Here is a 17,898-nt window from a genome sequence, read left to right on the forward strand (position 1 = left end):
CATAACCCGACCGCTTAGCTCAAGAGGAAGAGCGCCGATCTACGGATCGCAGAGTCGTGAGTTCGATCCCCGGGCGGGTCAAATGTTCTCTGTGACGATTTTATAAAATACATTGTGTCTGAAATCATTCGTTCTCCACCTCTGATTCAATTTAGGAAGTTGGCAGTTACTTGCGGAGAACAGGTTAGTATTGGTACACAAAATCCAGGAATACTGATTAGGTTAACTGCCCGCCGTAACATAACTTTAATACTGTTGAAAAACGGCGTTAAACACAAACAAAACATGCATGCATTCATTTGTTCGTACATGTATTCATTTCAGTCGAAAAATAAAAAAAGATGCATCCATTAGTGTCTGTTTAGAATATTTAAAACTATGATGTCATCTACAGGAATATCCGTTTGATATTATTAATGAATTTTAATTGTAATGATAAGGTCAATTAAATAAATCTATGTAACTATAAACAAGTATAACTCTTTTAAGCTTCAGTATTAAAATAATTTCATTATTCTGAATTACGACGTATCATTTAGGTTTGCTATAAAATGTATTTATTTCATTTAGGTAAAACAAGACAAATCGATCTTCTCGGGATATTAGTTTTGAAGTAAGAACGCTTTTCTTTTCTAGTATCACAGCTAGTAGTATTCTTTGAATAAATCAAAACTCAAAATGATACCACACTGACATTTTAAATAAAGTTAATAGTTAAACGTGCGTTGATCGGTACACATTTTCAAACCGTCTGTGAAGTAATTGCGAATACGTTAGGGTAATATGTATCCGGAAACAGGACCTTAAGTGACTTTATTATAAATACTAGGGTTGCAAACAGAACGCATTAATTCCGTTTATTAACATGACAGAATGCATAATAAATTATTTTTACGGTGTTGGTATATTTCCTTCTTCTGGTCCATTCAGTTTGAATAAACAAGAATTCCCGCTAAAACTCTTGCTAGGGATGCACATTTTATGACCTCGCATGAACAGACTCCGTCAAAATTATTGTACTATTGTATTTTACTTAATATCTTTATATACTTCAAATGTAAATTGTTATAGATTTTATTATACATCATCAACATGCTTATTTTTTTTAGAAGTTTCAATTTATTGTATGTTTACCTATATCTTTATACAATCAATAATTCATATCTTATTTTCATCTATTGTAATCATTTTTTATAGAAGTAAAGCATTTTTTAAAGGTTCAATATAAATGATTCAACAGACGGGTCGGTTTTCAAAGTTACATCTGATATCGACATATGTTTGGAACAGAGTGAACCGTGTGACCAAACAATTCCTTTACTTGACGAATTGGATTTTCCAAAACCAACTTGTAACCCTGACATCGACTTTCAGACACCAGGTATATATTTAGGCACGATGTAAAAGCAAGGAATGTATCTTTAAATTTATGAAAAAGTTATAACTGAAATTAAAAAAGTCATTCTATAGATTTGAAAACATGTACGTGTAAGATAAAAGACAAGGCTTTCCATGTTCTGGCAAATGCTGTGGAAGAAATAATGCAAGATATTGTTTTGCTTCAAATACTTGTTGCATATTGTATTCAGAAATAGATATTTTCAGTGGTTCATTGTTTTAGACATGTGTTTGTAGTAATTACACAAAGCATATTAAGTGTTAAATGGAGGATTCTGTGGCGCTTTTTTCATTTTGATAATTAAAATAGCGTATCGCCTGTCTGTCTTGTGTTCCAATAAATTGATATCTGAATTTGAAAGGCAGAAATTGTTTAAGCCTTTAATATCTTATTTTGTCAAATCCTATATATTGATATCTCACAGATATTTAGAAAATGTCATTTTTGCAATGTTGTCAAAATGTTTTAAAACATAAGGGAAAAATCTTGAAGGCTTTCAGTTAGACGAATGGATGGAACAAGAAAAGTTGACACCATTTACAACTCTGTCTGATGTAATGCTCGCAAAGCTTATAGACACTTTAGGAATAGTCCCATACTTGCAAGAAGACTCTTGTAAGCACTCACAAGACCCATTTAGTGGTAGTGTGAATGGATGGAGTAAAGGTAAAATATGTACCAAATATTTTAGTGCTGCTTATTCTAGAAAGTTTTTATGTATATACATTTACATATTCAGTAAATGCTTATTGTTTAGAAAACGTGTTGATGCCCCCAGTAATTGTAGTTTTACGTGTCATTTGTTTTGTGGAAAACGGCTTTAAAGTTAAATAAGTAAATAATATACGGTGGTATGTTTAGGACATATGTTATTTTTTTTAAGATTAAATTATCTCGTGCGCACGACATCTTAATAATAATATGTTGATCGCTCAAGATAAGATGTCGTGCGCACGAAATAAGATGTTGATCGCTCGAGATAAGATGTTGATCGCTCGAGATAATATGTTGATCGCTCAAGATAATATGTTAATCGCTCAAGATAAGATGTTGATCGCTCAAGATAAGATGTTGATCGCTCAAGATAATATGTTGATCGCTCGAGATAAGATGTTGATCGCTCAAGATAATATGTTGATCGCTCGAGATAAGATGTTGATCGCTCAAGATAAGATGTTGTGCGCACGAGATAAGATGTTGATCGCTCAAGATAAGATGTCGTGCGCACGAGATAAGATGTTGTTCGCTCAAGATAAGATGTTGATCGCTCAAGATAATATGTTGATCGCTCGAGATAAGATGTTGATCGCTCAAGATAAGATGTCGTGCGCACGAGATAAGATGTTGATCGCTCAAGATAATCCTAAAAAAAATAATTGCATGTCCTAAACATACCACCGTAATAATAAGCCTACTTTCCGGATTATATTTGTCTAAGGAAACTAGTGTTCATGTTCTACTTTTAGATTGTCCGTTAGAAATACCGGTTGAGGAACTTCCAAAGGAATTGAAATGCTACATCCCAAGCTACTGTACGGGAATAGAATGCTGCATGGCGGTAGATACACTTCAACGAAATTTCAGACCGATGCTAGAACTTGATGCTTGTAATAATAGACTTGTGGCTGGTATCGAAAATCTACAGCTCAATATTTCTCTTAATAATTATGAATGGGGTATGCTATACACTTTTTAAATATCAACCTACCCTCGACTGATATTCTAGATATTACAAAATCGGATTTTATTATATAAAGTGAGCTTCAAATGCACCTGATGGATATGAATTGTAAGAAGTTTGTATGGAATAAGAGTATCAAACAAGGTATGACAGTAGTCTTTAAGACAATTCTGCATATTTGATAACCTAGAAAGCATGGAAGTTATGTTTTTCGGAATAACATTGTTTAATGCCTTGGTTAGACAAAAGAAAGACATTTATAGTGTCACAAGTAAACAGAATTCCATGTTTTTAGCTCACCTGTCACATAGTGACAAGGTGAGCTTTTGTGATCACCTTCGTCCGTCGTCAGTCCGTGCGTCCGTCAACAATTTCTTGTCTGCACGATAGTGGTTTCATTTATAATTTTATTTTAACCAAACTTCCACGCAACTTGTATCGCTATCAGATCTCGGTTCCTTTCTTGAACTGGCCAGATCCCATTATGGGTTTTAGAGTTATGGCCCCTGAAAGGGCCAAAAACAGCTATTTTGACCTTGTCTGCACAATAGCAGCTTTATTTATGATTTGATTTTTACCAAACTGGCACACAACTTGTATCACCATAAGATCTAGGATCCTTTCTGAACAGGCCAGATTCCATTATGGGTTCCAGAGTTATGGCCCCTGAAAGGGCCAGAATTAGCTATTTTGACTTTGTCTGCACAGTAGCAGCTTCATTTATGATTTGATTTTAACCAGACTTGCACATAACTTGTATCACTATAAGATCTTGGTTCCTTTCTTGAACTGGTTAGATTCCATCATGGGTTCCAAAGTTATGGCCCCTGAAAGGGCCAGAATTAGCTCTTTAGACCTTGTCTGCACAATAGCAGCTTCATTTATGATTTTAATTTAATCAAACTTGCACAAAACTTGTGTTGCCATAAGATCTCAGTTCCTTTTTTGAACGGCCAGATCCCATAATGGGTTCCAGAGTTATGGCCCTTGAAAGGGCCAGAATTAGCTATTTTGACCTTGTCTGCACAATAGCAACTTCATTTATGATTTGATTTTAACCAAACTTGCACACAACGTGTATCACCACAAGATTTTGGTTCTTTTCTTGAACTGGCCAGATTCCGTCATGGGTTCCAGAGAAATGGCCCCTGAAAAGTCCAAAATTGGCTATTTTGGATTTTGCAGCCATATAGAGACTTCATTTATGGTTTCTTTTTATATAAACTTCCAAAATATCTTCAACAACAATAAATCATGGATTCCATGACAAATCAGATCCAATTGTAGGTTATTTTATATTTGATTACCTCCCCTGATTGTAGTCAAAATGGATTTATATCAGTAAGTACTTAATGCACTTATTTGAAATTTCATTATTGTCATTAGTTGGACTGAGCCAATCAGGGTAGATAACCATGGACTGAATTTATGTCAAATTACCTCCCTTTATTTCAAATTAAAATGGGTATATCTCCATAACTAATGAAGATACTGATCTGAAATTTCATTTATGTCAACAGATTTATTTGGCAGATCCTTCTTTTGTTCACTTTCAACAGTTTTCTTTTTAATTACTTCCCTTTTACGTTACTATAAATAGCTTATTTTTAGTAACTTTTTTATTGTTGGCCGTAGGGAAAAACCGAGACCACTTTTCTGCGGCCAACAATAAAAAATGAATGGTACCTCCAATTTTTAGTTGTATTTTGACATATCTGTACCTGGTCAGAATTTTTTTTTCTTTTTGGTTAAATTTCTTTCCTTTGTTGTTCCCGTCCTTTGGACTTAGATATTTTTCTGAGGACCTTCTTGTCCTCAGGTGCAATGATAACAGGTGAGCGATATAGGGCCATCATGGTCCTCTTGTAATTGATTAAACCGAACACAAAGATCTTGCTTCAGAAAAAAAATGCAATATCAATATCCAAACGAGCAGAAATCCTACGTAATGTCAGAAAACCTGTCTTCTTTAATCATGCACAAATATGTCAAAAGACAATCATTCAGTATGTAGAATTCAATTAACCTTATGAAAGAAAATTTGCAAGTAAGAAATTTCTTATATATATAAAAGAAACTGTAATAAAAATTACTTTTTTTTCTATAATCTCAAATTTTGAAAACATGTTTCCGGTTTGAATGTTCCAAAACAGTTTAGTAAAACAACTGTGATGTATTGCTACTTATTTATCGACCGGCAGGTCCTTGATTCGAATAAGCAGAATTGCACCCCCCATGAAGTCCATATCCTTCTTGTTCTTTGGTAGTGCCATATAATCACATGAATACCATTTGTATTAACAATTTGAAATTAATTAGGACGTTTAGAATTTGTGTTCATTAGACATTTTATTCCAGTAGCAAGCCGATGTATTATTTACATTTTTTTCTTTTCAAATTTAGGAACTCTACAGACCGCAACCTTGAAGGGAATTTTTAGCATCAGGCAAGTATATTATACGGATTTTATTAAGGAATTTACAAAAATTTAGTACAAACATATTTTTGTTCTGAACGATGGAATCAAAGACGATTCACAAATTATTGTTTTTTCAGATATCTAATCAATAACTATGAAGATACAAGACAGTATGGCATTGACTTTAGTATCAGCGTTTGTCTAAGTGCTGACAACTGTGAATTTGAAATGAGCCTACTCGATAATGTTACTGTTACAAAGCCTTTATGTAAATTGGACACTGATTTCTTAATACCTGGTAAGTAAATGGTTTTCAAGAGCAGTTTATCTGTCGGGTGTAATTACATTGAATATGTTCGCACAATCGATTTAATATGTATCTTTTGTTCATTTTGCAAGAACAAACCAAGGAAGTTTGAATGTTGTTTTAAATTAAAACAGATTATTTAAGCTACTATTGACGGTAAATAAGCAACCTCAAAATGAAAACCTTTGTGTCACATTCTAGCTAAATTCGAACAAGCAAAGCATAAATATTGCTTTTTACAAGTAGAAATAAATTTGCACATCATTGAATTTTTGAAAAAAAAATGTTAAAAAATTAATATCACAACTCCATATTTGCTACGTTTGCTTTGTGTTTATCTTTTCTGCGTTACAGACTTTTCGTTTGAAACCTGGCTTCAGTCACAAAATATGGAAAATCTTAATGATATACCTGAAGATTTGATTTCTAAATTGATGAAAGAAACAGGCCTATATGGGTTTTTGAGCTCCAAAAAATGCAATCGTTCACTAACACCGTATTCCCCAACGACAGATGGGTGGAGATCAGGTGATAAATTTGAATGACAGTTCGTTTGTTCTTGTGTTTCATGTTCCTTCTTTATCTTGATAGAAATTTTATAAATGAACACGTGGCTTTTTTATAATAAGACCGTATCCATAAGAGAATCATTTCTGTGTTTGATAATTTAACATTGCATACCGTGTTGATCGTTTTGTCATAATTATTTTTCGTTCAGATTGCCAATCCGAAGTAGAAACACCACATTTATCATCGCCAATCTCATGCACAGTTCTAGACATTTGCACAGGCTTCCAGTGTTGCGTTGATGTTGATACTTTAAAACGCTCATTTGAAGTTAAAGTTCAGCTAGACATTTGTAAATATCAACTTGACATCGAACTCGAAAAAATGCACGTCAGTGTACCGCTGATAGATTACGAATATAGTAAGTTTTTCCATGTCTTTAGATGAAGTAATGTAATTTAATACTAATCAGGTACGTCTGCAAAAATGTTGATTTGAGCATTGTTATATCACTGGTATTCAGATTATAAGCCATTGTAAAGAAAAACACATAGTAATGCATCGACCATGTAATGCAATCTTTAAATAATTGTTGTATAAAAATCTAGCAAACCGAATTGTTGATGAATATTTTTAAACAGTTAAAATATGCTTCCAAAAGTTTAAAAGTTAAGTTTTAAAATCTGTCTTACTGTTTTCTTTATAATTATTTTAAGGTAAAGAAAGCAAGGTGTACTTGTTTGGAATTCTTCGTGTTAGGTAAGTTTTTATCACCGAATTTATAATATTCATGTATCGTATATGATATTGTAATCTGCAAATAATATTAGAATGTCTGACATTTACTGTGGTTTTGCATTATGTCAGTGTAGCGAATATTCAAACTTTTCACTGAAGCATACCTTACAGGTTTCTAATTCATGAAACAGATGGTTCTGGTTTTCAAATAACAGCTTCAATCGATGTATGTTTAGAAAGTTCTCAGGCGTGTTTGTTCAGCGCAACTGTTCTAGATAATACTTATCTACCAACGAAACCATGCGATCATGGAACAGGGTTTCAGATTTCAGGTTGGTTTATCATGCACTTTATAGATTTTTGCTTTCATTGACATCTGAAGACATTTTATGACTACTCCGTTGAGATCATATATCTAAGCTACGTGAATAGTAGAAATTTTCATATGATAAAAAGAAATATAAGAAGACCGCTTTCTTCCTACAACTTTACATGACGTCTAGTAAGTTTTAATCATACTTCAGATGCCCTCTCAACACAGGCATGATCACAGACACTTTGGTTGAGATACTGACATTTGCAGGAAGATAATATATGTACAGCCGTTATGCTAGAAAGATCTAATAATTTATGTAAGTGATGACTGGCTGCTATTCCATCTAGTTCTAGTTCCCTAAGGCCCGTTTTGGTTGTAACCGAACAATTGCACTGTTTTCAGATTTTTCATTTGAACGATGGCTGAGAGATAATGGTTTTGATTCAACAACTTCTGTGGCGGGCACCTCCTTGACACAGCTTATGTCAATATATGGGCTTGAAAACTATCTTCTGTCTGAACAATGCAGCCGTCTTGATGACATGTATCAACCATCACAAAATGGATTAAAAATTAGTGGTAAACTTTTGATTTTTAATATAAACATGTATATAGAAATCAAATTATATCTAACCTCTCGATAAAAGCACAATGAAGTAAATCATAATGACATATTATTTAAATTCTGGAAACGTATAAGCATTTTGCGTTGATGAATATGTTTTATTCTATTAACATTTGTAAAATACAGAGATTATATTATATTTTCAGATTGTTCAAATATACTGTCGGATGTTTCTTCTAGTATCCCTGAATGGGCAAACTGTGTATTGTTAGACACATGCTTAGGACTGCAATGTTGTATAGAAGCGCCGCATTTGGATAGAGCATTTGAGTTCTTTTTCGATATTGACATATGCAAACACGTCATAACGTTTCGAATAGAAAATTACACCTCTTCATTTTTATTCAGCGACAATGAACTTGGCAACTGGAAAACTGTTCAAGTTCAAGGAGTTCTTAAAATTGAGTAAGATTGTTTTCATTTCTGAAAGAATGTAATCTTTCTTCTTTACAAAGGGAAAAAACTATCAGACAAAATATTGTTATGTTTTAAATCATAACAGATGAAATCTCAACAATATTGATAGTAATATATAATAAAGAAACAATAAAAATATGTACAACGCAATACTACAATCATAGAAATGTTGGACTGCAAAACACTCGGAATGAGACCAGCTGTGATGAATGATCATGGCTGAAAACTGTACAAATTGCTTCAATTCATTGTCATGAAAATGTGATCTAAAATATTTGAAATGTAATCGTAAATTTCATTCAAAAGCTTTCAAAGATTCAATTAAATGAGGTAAAATGTTTGTTTCTGTTTCATTTTCTGAAGTTAATTATTAAGTAAACCGGGTATCCATTATTTACAAAGTTTATTTTAAGTTATTGAATCGCCATGCATGCGATTGCATTAATCATTCAACATTTTATACATCTTTCAAACATTATAGAAAATTGTTAAGAGTGCCGAAAAGCAAAAAGAAATGTGTGCAAAGAGAATAAAGAAATACACCCACTGTCCTTGTAGGTACAGAATTTTTGACATCTTAGGGAAGGGCGATTTAGTACTGGATCTTCAAGTAAAAGTATGTCTTTCTGACCTTGAAAAATGTCAAGGGGAAGTTCATGTTATGCAGAAGCAGAGAGTGCCGAGGCCTTCATGTGAAGAAGAACTTGGCTTCGTTGATACAGGTCTGTACGTTTCAGGAAAGAATATTAACTGATTATATAACGCGTCAACTTTAATTTGGTACGTTTAAACATGATGTAACGTTTTAAGTATCGAGAAGTGTCTACCTTAAATAACATGAAGCTAAATCAAATAGTACATTACATGTTGTTTGTTCTTTTTCTGTTTGTAGAACTTTTTGAGGTAACATTAAACAAATGATTTAGAATAAAGTAACAGTTATTTTCTTTCCTTAAAATACGGGGATGGTAATGCTATACATTCTGAAATGCGATGTGTTTTTGTCTCGTTTTTCAATAACAGCCTTCAAATATTCTTCATGGTTGAAAGAACATGACATTGATGATGGTGTTACAAGTCTACCACAGAATCTTGCAGAACAGCTATTAAATGATCTTGCGTTAAGAAAGTATTTGCAAAACGGTGAATGTCAAGTGCAGTCAACATTCATGATAAACGGTAGATATACACATATTTCAATTTTGTATTATCCACATTACTTTCCACAAAATATGTTCATTAGATTTTATATTTCACTTAAACTGTCACAGCGAGATTCTATATGACTTCTATTAAGCTTATATGGTTGAACTTGCTCCCAAGTAGTGATGCCGCAATGATCGAATATGATCGAAAATTGATTGAAAATGTCTTAAGTCGGTCTAGTTTTGAGTAATCGATTGTCGCTAAAACGAGTGTGCTACTTCGCAAAGCTCATATGGTTTTTTCTGTTGTTTTTTCTCACTCTGGGACTTGCTCTTTTGGTTGTGGTCAAGGTTCTGAAAATGGCGACAGATCAGACAAATCTGACAGCACTGGGCTGGAAAAACCTCCTGTTAAGACAAATCTGATTTGCAGGTTGTGGTTTGCCGGTTCATGAGGAAGAATTGACCTCATGACCGATATTGCAGAAAATCGATATCAGGGGAGACAACAGCTATTTGGTATTGGTAACAGGTGACCGGTATTGCGATGTCGATATCTACTGCCTCCGGGTATTGTCACCTGCATGTTTATTTCAAAATCAAGTGTTATAAAAGAGAAGGTTTTTCATAAGATAATTAAACAAGCTTAATTGAAATGTCACTGGAGTTACAAACTATGGAAAAGGGATTTTTCATTAGAAATAAAACAAGTCAGTTTTATCAAAAGAATGTTTAATATGTAATTTTCTGAACCATAGCATTTTTAACATGTTATTTTATAATAATTAAATTTATGTTTATATCAATATAACATATCTTTCAGCAATAAAAACCATATTTTCATATAAAATTATTTTCATACATATTCTTATATAAGAAGAATGTATATTTTAACATGTTTTCGAAAAACAATGTAACAAATCAGGTGAACATTGCTATCTGTAAACCATTTAGATTCAAGTTAAAGGCAAATATCGATGAAGTCTTTTATTTATTTTTTTTTTTTTTCATTTTCAACCAAATCTGAAATGTAAATGACCCTTAATCTCTAGAAAAAAGGAGGTTCGTACCTATAGGCACTTCCTTTTATATTTATATAGCACTAGCATTGATATTTTTACGGCGTCTCCCATTTATAAAATATGCTGTCGTTGAAAAATAAAATCTGACATATATATTTAAGAAATATGATCTGATTTTATATTGTTTTAAATAACGCTGTCTTTAAGTATAATATGTGTAAAAGACCTAGGTACCACCGCCCCCTCCCCACACACACCCAAAAAAAGATCGAACCATGTTTTATACGATTTTATAACTTTTACGGCCATAACACATTCTTGTCAAAAAAAAGAAGAAAAAAACAACAAATATCAAACAGGGAAGTCACAAAATACAAATAAACTTGACGAATATATTTTAAAATTGTCTGATTGATATGTATTATACCTGCTGCCACTACCACGTCCATTCTTATGTCACAAAAATACATGTATACGCAAGTTATTTTTTTTTCTTTTAAACAGCTGTTTACAATTTATAATTACACAGGTGTAGGTTTTGAATTATTTTATTCTGAAATGGTTGAACATCACACGTGTATCAAGTCAGTAATTCTTAAAATATTGGTAAAATAGGAAGTTTGTAAAATTAAAAAAAAAGATAGTGGCAATCAGCGTGGTACAGGTATTTTGCCGTATTCAAGCAGACATTATTCATTTTAATATAACTACACATATTCCACCAATATATGAAAACTGCTTGCAAAATAAAAAATATGCGAAAGATTAAAATCGCATGATAATTATACCTTGTAATTACAAAAATACCCGTAATTCAAAACGTAATTATAGCCTTATCAGTGTTATAAACGTCTGTGTTGTTTTAACGTTCCATATTTAGAGGTAATTGGCAAGTTTTATTACAGGTCCAATAAAAAGGATTTATGCGTGATGCATTATAACATTTTATTACTTCTATAAACTATCATTCAATAGGATTACAGTAAAGAAATTAGTTTTATGTAAAATTATCTTGAATTGAACATGTACAATAAATTATGAAAGTAAGTTAATCACGACGACATTTATGATAACTGAAAAGATCATGAAACCAAGTAAAATTTTCACGAAAACAAAAATATATAATTAAGTTACTGAAGTAAAATTCAATTCTGTTTTAAATGCAGATATTATTTACATTGCAAAAACATTCTTGAACACAAAAATGCTCCGGACATAATTAAATATTCCAGCTTTAATTTGATTAAGGCGGACCTTGAATTTATTTACTAAAAATTATTAAGTAAAATGGTATCCGGACAAAATCCCCTGCGTACAAAACCCCCTTCATGTTTTTTACAAGGAGGACAAAAACCCCTTCGCTTAATTTTACAAGGAGGACAAAACCCCCTTCGCATTTTTTACAAGGAAGACAAAACCCCATTCGCATTTTTTACAAGGACAACCCCCTTTGCTTTTTTTTATAAGGAATCAAAAGGGCAAACAAAAAGAGATGTCTGAACATAATTATAATTAATATTTATAATAATGATAATTGATTTAATTATTCTATAATATACAATTATTTCAGTTGGTTCCGTAATAACTTTGAAATTAATCAGACTATACATATACAATTATTTTAGTTCGTTGAAAAAAGTGTTGAATATCTCTTAATTAATTGACCTGATAATTTGTTAATTGTATGTTTTTCTCACCAAACTGTTAAGTAATTTGTTAAATAACTCTCAGATACTTTGATTAGTTATATAATTATTGTTATATAATTTGTCCTTTTGATTCTAAGATGAAGGGGGTTTTGTCCTCCCTGTAAAAAACGTGAAGGGGGTTTTGTCCTCCTTGTAAAATTAAGCGAAGGGGTTTTTGTCCTCCTTGTAAAAAACATGAAGGGGGTTTTGTCCACCTATGCAATAATATATACAAAAAAAATCTGTATTTTACCTTTTTACGACAGTTTGCATTTGTGATCAAAGGGTCATTAGGAAAGCTATCTCTTTTAATGTTTAATTGACATAATTGGCATAATTGACACTGATATTTAAATGTATATGAAATAAGGTGAGAACAACAACGTAAGAAGAAATGAGCGTCTCTTTCTTTTTAGAACCGAAATATTAATTGCAATATTTAATTGCATTTCTTATATTGTTAATTTGTGATATTAACAAAAAATGAATTACTCACGAAGTAAAATTACATTAAATGATTAAATCATTACTTTAACGTTTTGATCACAATACCGCATGTTCACGCGGCATACTATAATATCGTCTTCTTATGACGCTACAACAACAACTTCGCGCTGAAGTTAGTTTTTCTTCGAAATTAGTGAAAATAAACCGTCTGAGAACGAATCAAATTTTTATTTCACAAAAATGAAATAAATATCATTCAAAAGATAAATTCAGTGAGGGTAGGAAAGTTCTTGCACCTAAGCTTTCATATCAATGGTTTTATACAAAAAATGCTTTGAAGAAACGCATGTATGAGATTTTTGCACATTTTATATGGAAAAAAAGAAGAGAAAAAATGACGAAATGATGGCATCAAACTTCATGCGAAGAACGAATCAAAAATTAAGATAAAATTTAATTTAAAAAAACCTTGTGATGAATCAAATGTTGAACTTTGGTAATATTTTTGCACCTAAGGTTTCTTATTTTTAGTAATTTTGTTATTAAGTAAAATGTGTACATGCCCTTCTTATTTCTATATAGAAAATCTGACCGATATCGATTAGTGGCCGGAGGAATATTCTTCGGTATGATATTCGAAAACCTACGTAAATAATGGTTAACCTTTTTCGTCTTCTCATCAACAGACGAAAACGTATTTGTTCATAAAATACGTAGCTATCACATTAAGAAGCAGCAACGTTACTAATATTTTCTTTTTACGTTATAATAAATTCTATTAAAAATGGAAAAAAACCCTGTCCGATTATTTTTGATGATCGATCATGAAAATGTACTGATTAAGCATCCCTACTCCCAAGTGCCATTTAATCCAACTGGGCGAAAATGCCTTCTGCTCTTTGGCTTATGAGATGCCCCACTAAAGTCCACTATAACGAGAGATATATATTCAGCATTTATGTGCAGATATCTTTTATTTCTAATATCACATTTAATGCAAGATGTCTCTTACAATATATCAATAAAGTTGCTTTGTGCATTTATCTTGTCAAGTGTTTAAAGCATTTTATGCGCTCATTGTATTGTTTCTTTCGTAGACTGCACAGGGGAAACCCAGAATCAGATTCTACCCGAAGGTGCGTCGTGTAAGCTGGATACGGAGTGCAGATCTATATCATGCTGTGTAGAATCACTGCTATTAATGAGAAACTTTTCAATCAGTTTCTTATTTGATTCATGTGATATGATCCTTACTATTAATATTGAGAAATTTGACAGAAGACATTCTATCTTCGAGTTCGCGCTAGGACAAGAGCAGCAACTTGATCTGTTTGGTACCGTCAAAATAAGGTTAGTTTTAGAGACATATAAAACATTTTGGTTATAAATCAACCGTTCATGTACAACAAACCTGAGTAGAATGAAACGCATTCACAAGTTCATATGTCTGTAATATTTAAATTATGTTCATAGTCACACTGGAGTAGAGGAAGACACGGCATTTTTGAAAGCACGGACAGGATTATAAAAAGTACCATTTTAAATGGAGAATTTCTAATCATTTTGTTAGGGGCAGATAAAACTAGTAGGTGAAAACTGTGTTTACCTATATGCCACGGATCCGAAATGCTTTAGAGTACTAGCAAATGATTGTTTAGATTTAAGTGAAATTATACTGGAACACGTTGAAATTACAGGGTATGGTAAATTTATCAAAATATAAAAGAAGAAACAATTGCGTTTTTTTATGTCTGTTTGCAGTATATTATTCTGTTGAAACCGACTAAAAGTGCTGCGAACACTCTGTTTTATGAGTCTCCTTGTTTCAGCTACATCGTGACTGATCTTCCACTCTCTGCGATGTATGCGCTTAAATTAGATTACAGATTCTGTGTTGATACAACGACTTGTCTGACCAATATCACACTGTTAGATAACTATCTGTTTCCAAAGCACAAGTGTCAACGCCAGTATACAGGTAAAATGCAAGTTTCTTTTACAAATATAAACTCGAAGAATACACATAAAGGGATATACATCTTTAGGCTGTAAAAAAACACCACGAAGGTCAGTGCCATCTTATTCCATGTAAAGTAAATATCAGCAGCGCTGATCTGTTTTTATAATTTGGCAATTAATTTATTTTGTACATATCATTATGAAATTTTACTTTATTTCAATCCATTGATAGTACAAACACTTCTTGAAACGCAATTCTACGGAAAACTTGCGACATGGGACAACAAACATAAAATAGTCGTAAGAATTTGGCAATGTGTATTATGTAATCGAACAACATGAAAGAAAAAAATGATGTTTTCCAAACATATAACAAACAAAAGGTTTAATAAAAAACATATTCTAAACACTATCCATCTTATCGTTTCTTAACATTTCTCTGCGAATATATTTCCGATTAAATGAAATACAAAATGCATGTATTTATGGCAAATTTGCATTACTTGTTATGATTAAGAAATTGAAACACAAACTTCAGCGACATAAAGTTCACCCGAACCGGCAAATGTGACAATAATTGGCAGCGGACAATTACCAAAACTCTGGACTTACGTTCAACTTATTTCTTAACATATATATTGATAATATTAGACTTTTCACATTTCGTCTTACAATATTTGGCAAAAATTTGTGGATAAATTTTCAGGCTTTGATTTAGAACGTTTTGGTGAAAACATTGGTACGTCTATAGATGATACGCTGGATACAAATGTAATTCCAATATATCTTCATCAGTCTGGACTCGCCAATTTCCTAAGAGTTGAGACATGTGACCGTTTTCAAGATCCATACCAAGGTCGCCAGTGGACAAGTGGTGATTATATTTAATTTTTAACATTAATAGGAAACTAGGAAAGTACAAACATTTAGATATAGTTGAAGAGAAGCGTAACACTGCAAACTACAGTAATTATTCTTTCAGAATCATTAATCATTCATTTCTAACATACTTGACAAGTCATAACGTCTGATTACGCCATAATACTCATAATGTATGAAATGTCACGGAAATACATTGTTTTATTTCTACACTTCATATTTAAGTAAATTGCCTTTAATTAAACCTTTATTAGATTCGTATAAGGTAAATGTATAAAATCAGATTACTTATTTAATCTTTCTTGCATATTTGTCTAGGTTCTAGATGTGCAGTGTCTGAACCAGCTGAACAACTCCCAGATACAGTATCCTGCTTTATCAATGACGACTGTAGTGAAGTGCATTATTGTATGGATGCATATCTTATTAAAAGAACACTTTCCGTGGACTTAAAGATTGATCCTTGCTTAATGAATATGCACATTGCAATTGAAAACTTCCATCATACCATTGCATTAACGGCAGATACATTTGGACTTCAGCAAATAATAACACTTGCAGGCATCGTGACCATAAGGTTTGCAACTATTTCGTGTATAAAATATACGAGTTCTAGGCTTTTCAAAACTTTTCTAGCATGCTTTTACACCAAATCCAATATATCAAGACTAACCATTTTGTGAGTGTGATGACATTCACAACATGCCATAGATCTGGTTAATTTCCAATTTTCAAAAGGCATATAAAACAGATCTTTAAATGAATAAAATGAAAAACAGAGAGGAAAACCATTTAGGAGGATGACAATACTGAAAGTATAAGAAACAAATTCTCTTTTTAAAGATCTCTTTATTTATAGGCTGGTTCAATTTATATCCGTTATGTAAGACCGTGTGCCGATTTATTACAGAATAAATGCCGAATACATATCAAGGTTAAACATACTGGTGCTAAACCTAGATGCGTCACTCTGTTTTGACGAAACAAGCTGTCTCATCAATGCAACTATATTTGAAAACACTGATTTTGTGCTCCCAGTATGTGATTATAACAAACAGGTTATAATACCAGGTAAGAAAAGAGCCATCATGGCCGCAATAATTTAGTCTTAGAATATGTGCAGTCTCTACAAATCACATTTACTTACGTTCAGAGAAATATTAGGGAACACTCTTATATAAAGCCTATAAGAAATCATTCTTTATGGCGAAATTAAGATCTGTTAAATTTTTTTTAAAGCAAACATCGATGTCTGCCTTGGCATGACTGAATCATTACAGATCGAACTATTATTTACATCTCCTTGAATGTGTTTATACATTTTTAAAAAAATATGCTTACTTTACCATATGCGTATGTTTCTAATATATTCTTTAAAACTATCATAGGAACATACTTACACGGTATGTACCTAAGGTTTACAATTCAGTTAACAAAAACAGCCCCGGAATATTGTGAACCGAAGTGAATACCTTTTAGATATAGTACAACAGATCAGTCAACGCCACATGTAATAGTCATATCTGGTATTTATGTATGCATCTGTATGACAGTAGTTAAAACAAATAAATACTAAATGTTTGGTCAGAAACTTGGTATTGACTTACAGTCATTTAATTTGTTTTTTTAAGGTAAATATTGAAGAGTTTTTTCCCTTTTTTTGTATATGATGTTTGATATGTTACACATATAACATAATGTCTCAGTTTAAGTTTGCATAGTGGTTCAGAACTAATTTTGGAGGAGAGTTTAACATGTTCTGATGCCATATATTATGAATATATTTGACTATTTTAAGTCAGATCAGCCGTTTCCGCAAAATTCCAAGTATAATTGGGTGGTATATATTTTATCATCTTTCCGCAATAATCCAATTATAAATGCGGATTAATGAGTTGATAGGTAGGCCTTCTTGCAAGTGGGATTACATAAAAAATGAATACGACGATTAAGACAAGCTTCAACATGTTTAGAAATGAACAAGCCAAAACTAAATATTATTATCGGCCTTAAATAGTACATGTAAGCATTCAACGATATTTTTAAAATTCGTTTTCATGCTTTTACGTTCTTTGTCTGCATCTTTCTCAGGTTTACTGTAATACATATGTACATTTAAGTGACAGATTTCGTTGATATTTACAAATGTTATGTAAACGTTTAGAGATGATAGTTTAGCAATTTGAATTCAGGTTTACAGGGTATTTTTTTCAATGTTAAATGGTAGCAAAGTGCGTTTCTTTACTAAATATGTTAATGTTTCCCATCCTCTCTTTGTAAAAGCAGAATTTATTTTATATTTAAAAAAAATACCATCTTAAATATCTTAATCAAAATGGATAGCTCCTC

General features: G+C 32.1%; 3 protein-coding genes and 1 long non-coding RNA gene across 4 annotated transcripts in view; all 4 read left to right on the forward strand.

Moving 5' to 3' along the window:
* Nucleotides 1-5,661: 5,661 nt before the first annotated feature.
* LOC128556945 (uncharacterized) lies at nucleotides 5,662-6,760 on the forward strand. Its single transcript, XM_053543026.1, has 3 exons — nucleotides 5,662-5,797; nucleotides 6,161-6,334; nucleotides 6,525-6,760. Exons 1-3 carry the CDS (start codon nucleotides 5,728-5,730, stop codon nucleotides 6,758-6,760), a joined length of 480 nt encoding a protein of 159 aa, XP_053399001.1. The 5' UTR covers nucleotides 5,662-5,727.
* A 269-nt stretch (nucleotides 6,761-7,029) lies between these two features.
* On the forward strand, nucleotides 7,030-8,350 carry LOC128555176 (uncharacterized). Its single transcript, XR_008369857.1, has 4 exons — nucleotides 7,030-7,072; nucleotides 7,223-7,383; nucleotides 7,770-7,946; nucleotides 8,139-8,350. It is a non-coding gene; the product is annotated as an uncharacterized LOC128555176 (long non-coding RNA).
* A 670-nt stretch (nucleotides 8,351-9,020) lies between these two features.
* Nucleotides 9,021-16,329, forward strand: LOC128557592 (uncharacterized). The gene is made up of 6 exons (XM_053545129.1): nucleotides 9,021-9,131; nucleotides 9,433-9,588; nucleotides 13,809-14,061; nucleotides 14,541-14,689; nucleotides 15,377-15,544; nucleotides 15,868-16,329. The coding sequence occupies exons 1-6, from the start codon at nucleotides 9,071-9,073 to the stop codon at nucleotides 16,230-16,232; spliced, it is 1,152 nt and encodes a 383-aa protein (XP_053401104.1). The 5' UTR covers nucleotides 9,021-9,070; the 3' UTR covers nucleotides 16,233-16,329.
* A 134-nt stretch (nucleotides 16,330-16,463) lies between these two features.
* LOC123523178 (uncharacterized) overlaps nucleotides 16,464-17,898 on the forward strand; it is a 125,635-nt gene continuing 124,200 nt past the window's right edge. Inside the window, exon 1 of the mRNA XM_053543101.1 lies at nucleotides 16,464-16,620. The gene's annotated coding sequence lies outside the window, so the exon portion shown is untranslated. The remainder of the gene's footprint in view (nucleotides 16,621-17,898) is intronic.

This window comes from Mercenaria mercenaria, chromosome 1 (assembly GCF_021730395.1).
Source record: "Mercenaria mercenaria strain notata chromosome 1, MADL_Memer_1, whole genome shotgun sequence".
Lineage (NCBI taxonomy): Eukaryota > Metazoa > Mollusca > Bivalvia > Venerida > Veneridae > Mercenaria > Mercenaria mercenaria.

Coding starts and splice junctions, on each gene's coding strand:
- LOC128556945 (XM_053543026.1), top strand. CDS start 5,728: ATGAGCCTACTCGATAATGTTACTGTTACAAAGCCTTTATGTAAATTG. Junction 5,798..6,160: donor CACTGATTTCTTAATACCTG/GTAAGTAAATGG, acceptor TCTGCGTTACAG/ACTTTTCGTTTGAAACCTGG. Junction 6,335..6,524: donor GACAGATGGGTGGAGATCAG/GTGATAAATTTG, acceptor TTTTTCGTTCAG/ATTGCCAATCCGAAGTAGAA.
- LOC128557592 (XM_053545129.1), top strand. CDS start 9,071: ATGCAGAAGCAGAGAGTGCCGAGGCCTTCATGTGAAGAAGAACTTGGC. Junction 14,062..14,540: donor TTTGGTACCGTCAAAATAAG/GTTAGTTTTAGA, acceptor TCCTTGTTTCAG/CTACATCGTGACTGATCTTC. Junction 15,545..15,867: donor AGGTCGCCAGTGGACAAGTG/GTGATTATATTT, acceptor ATATTTGTCTAG/GTTCTAGATGTGCAGTGTCT.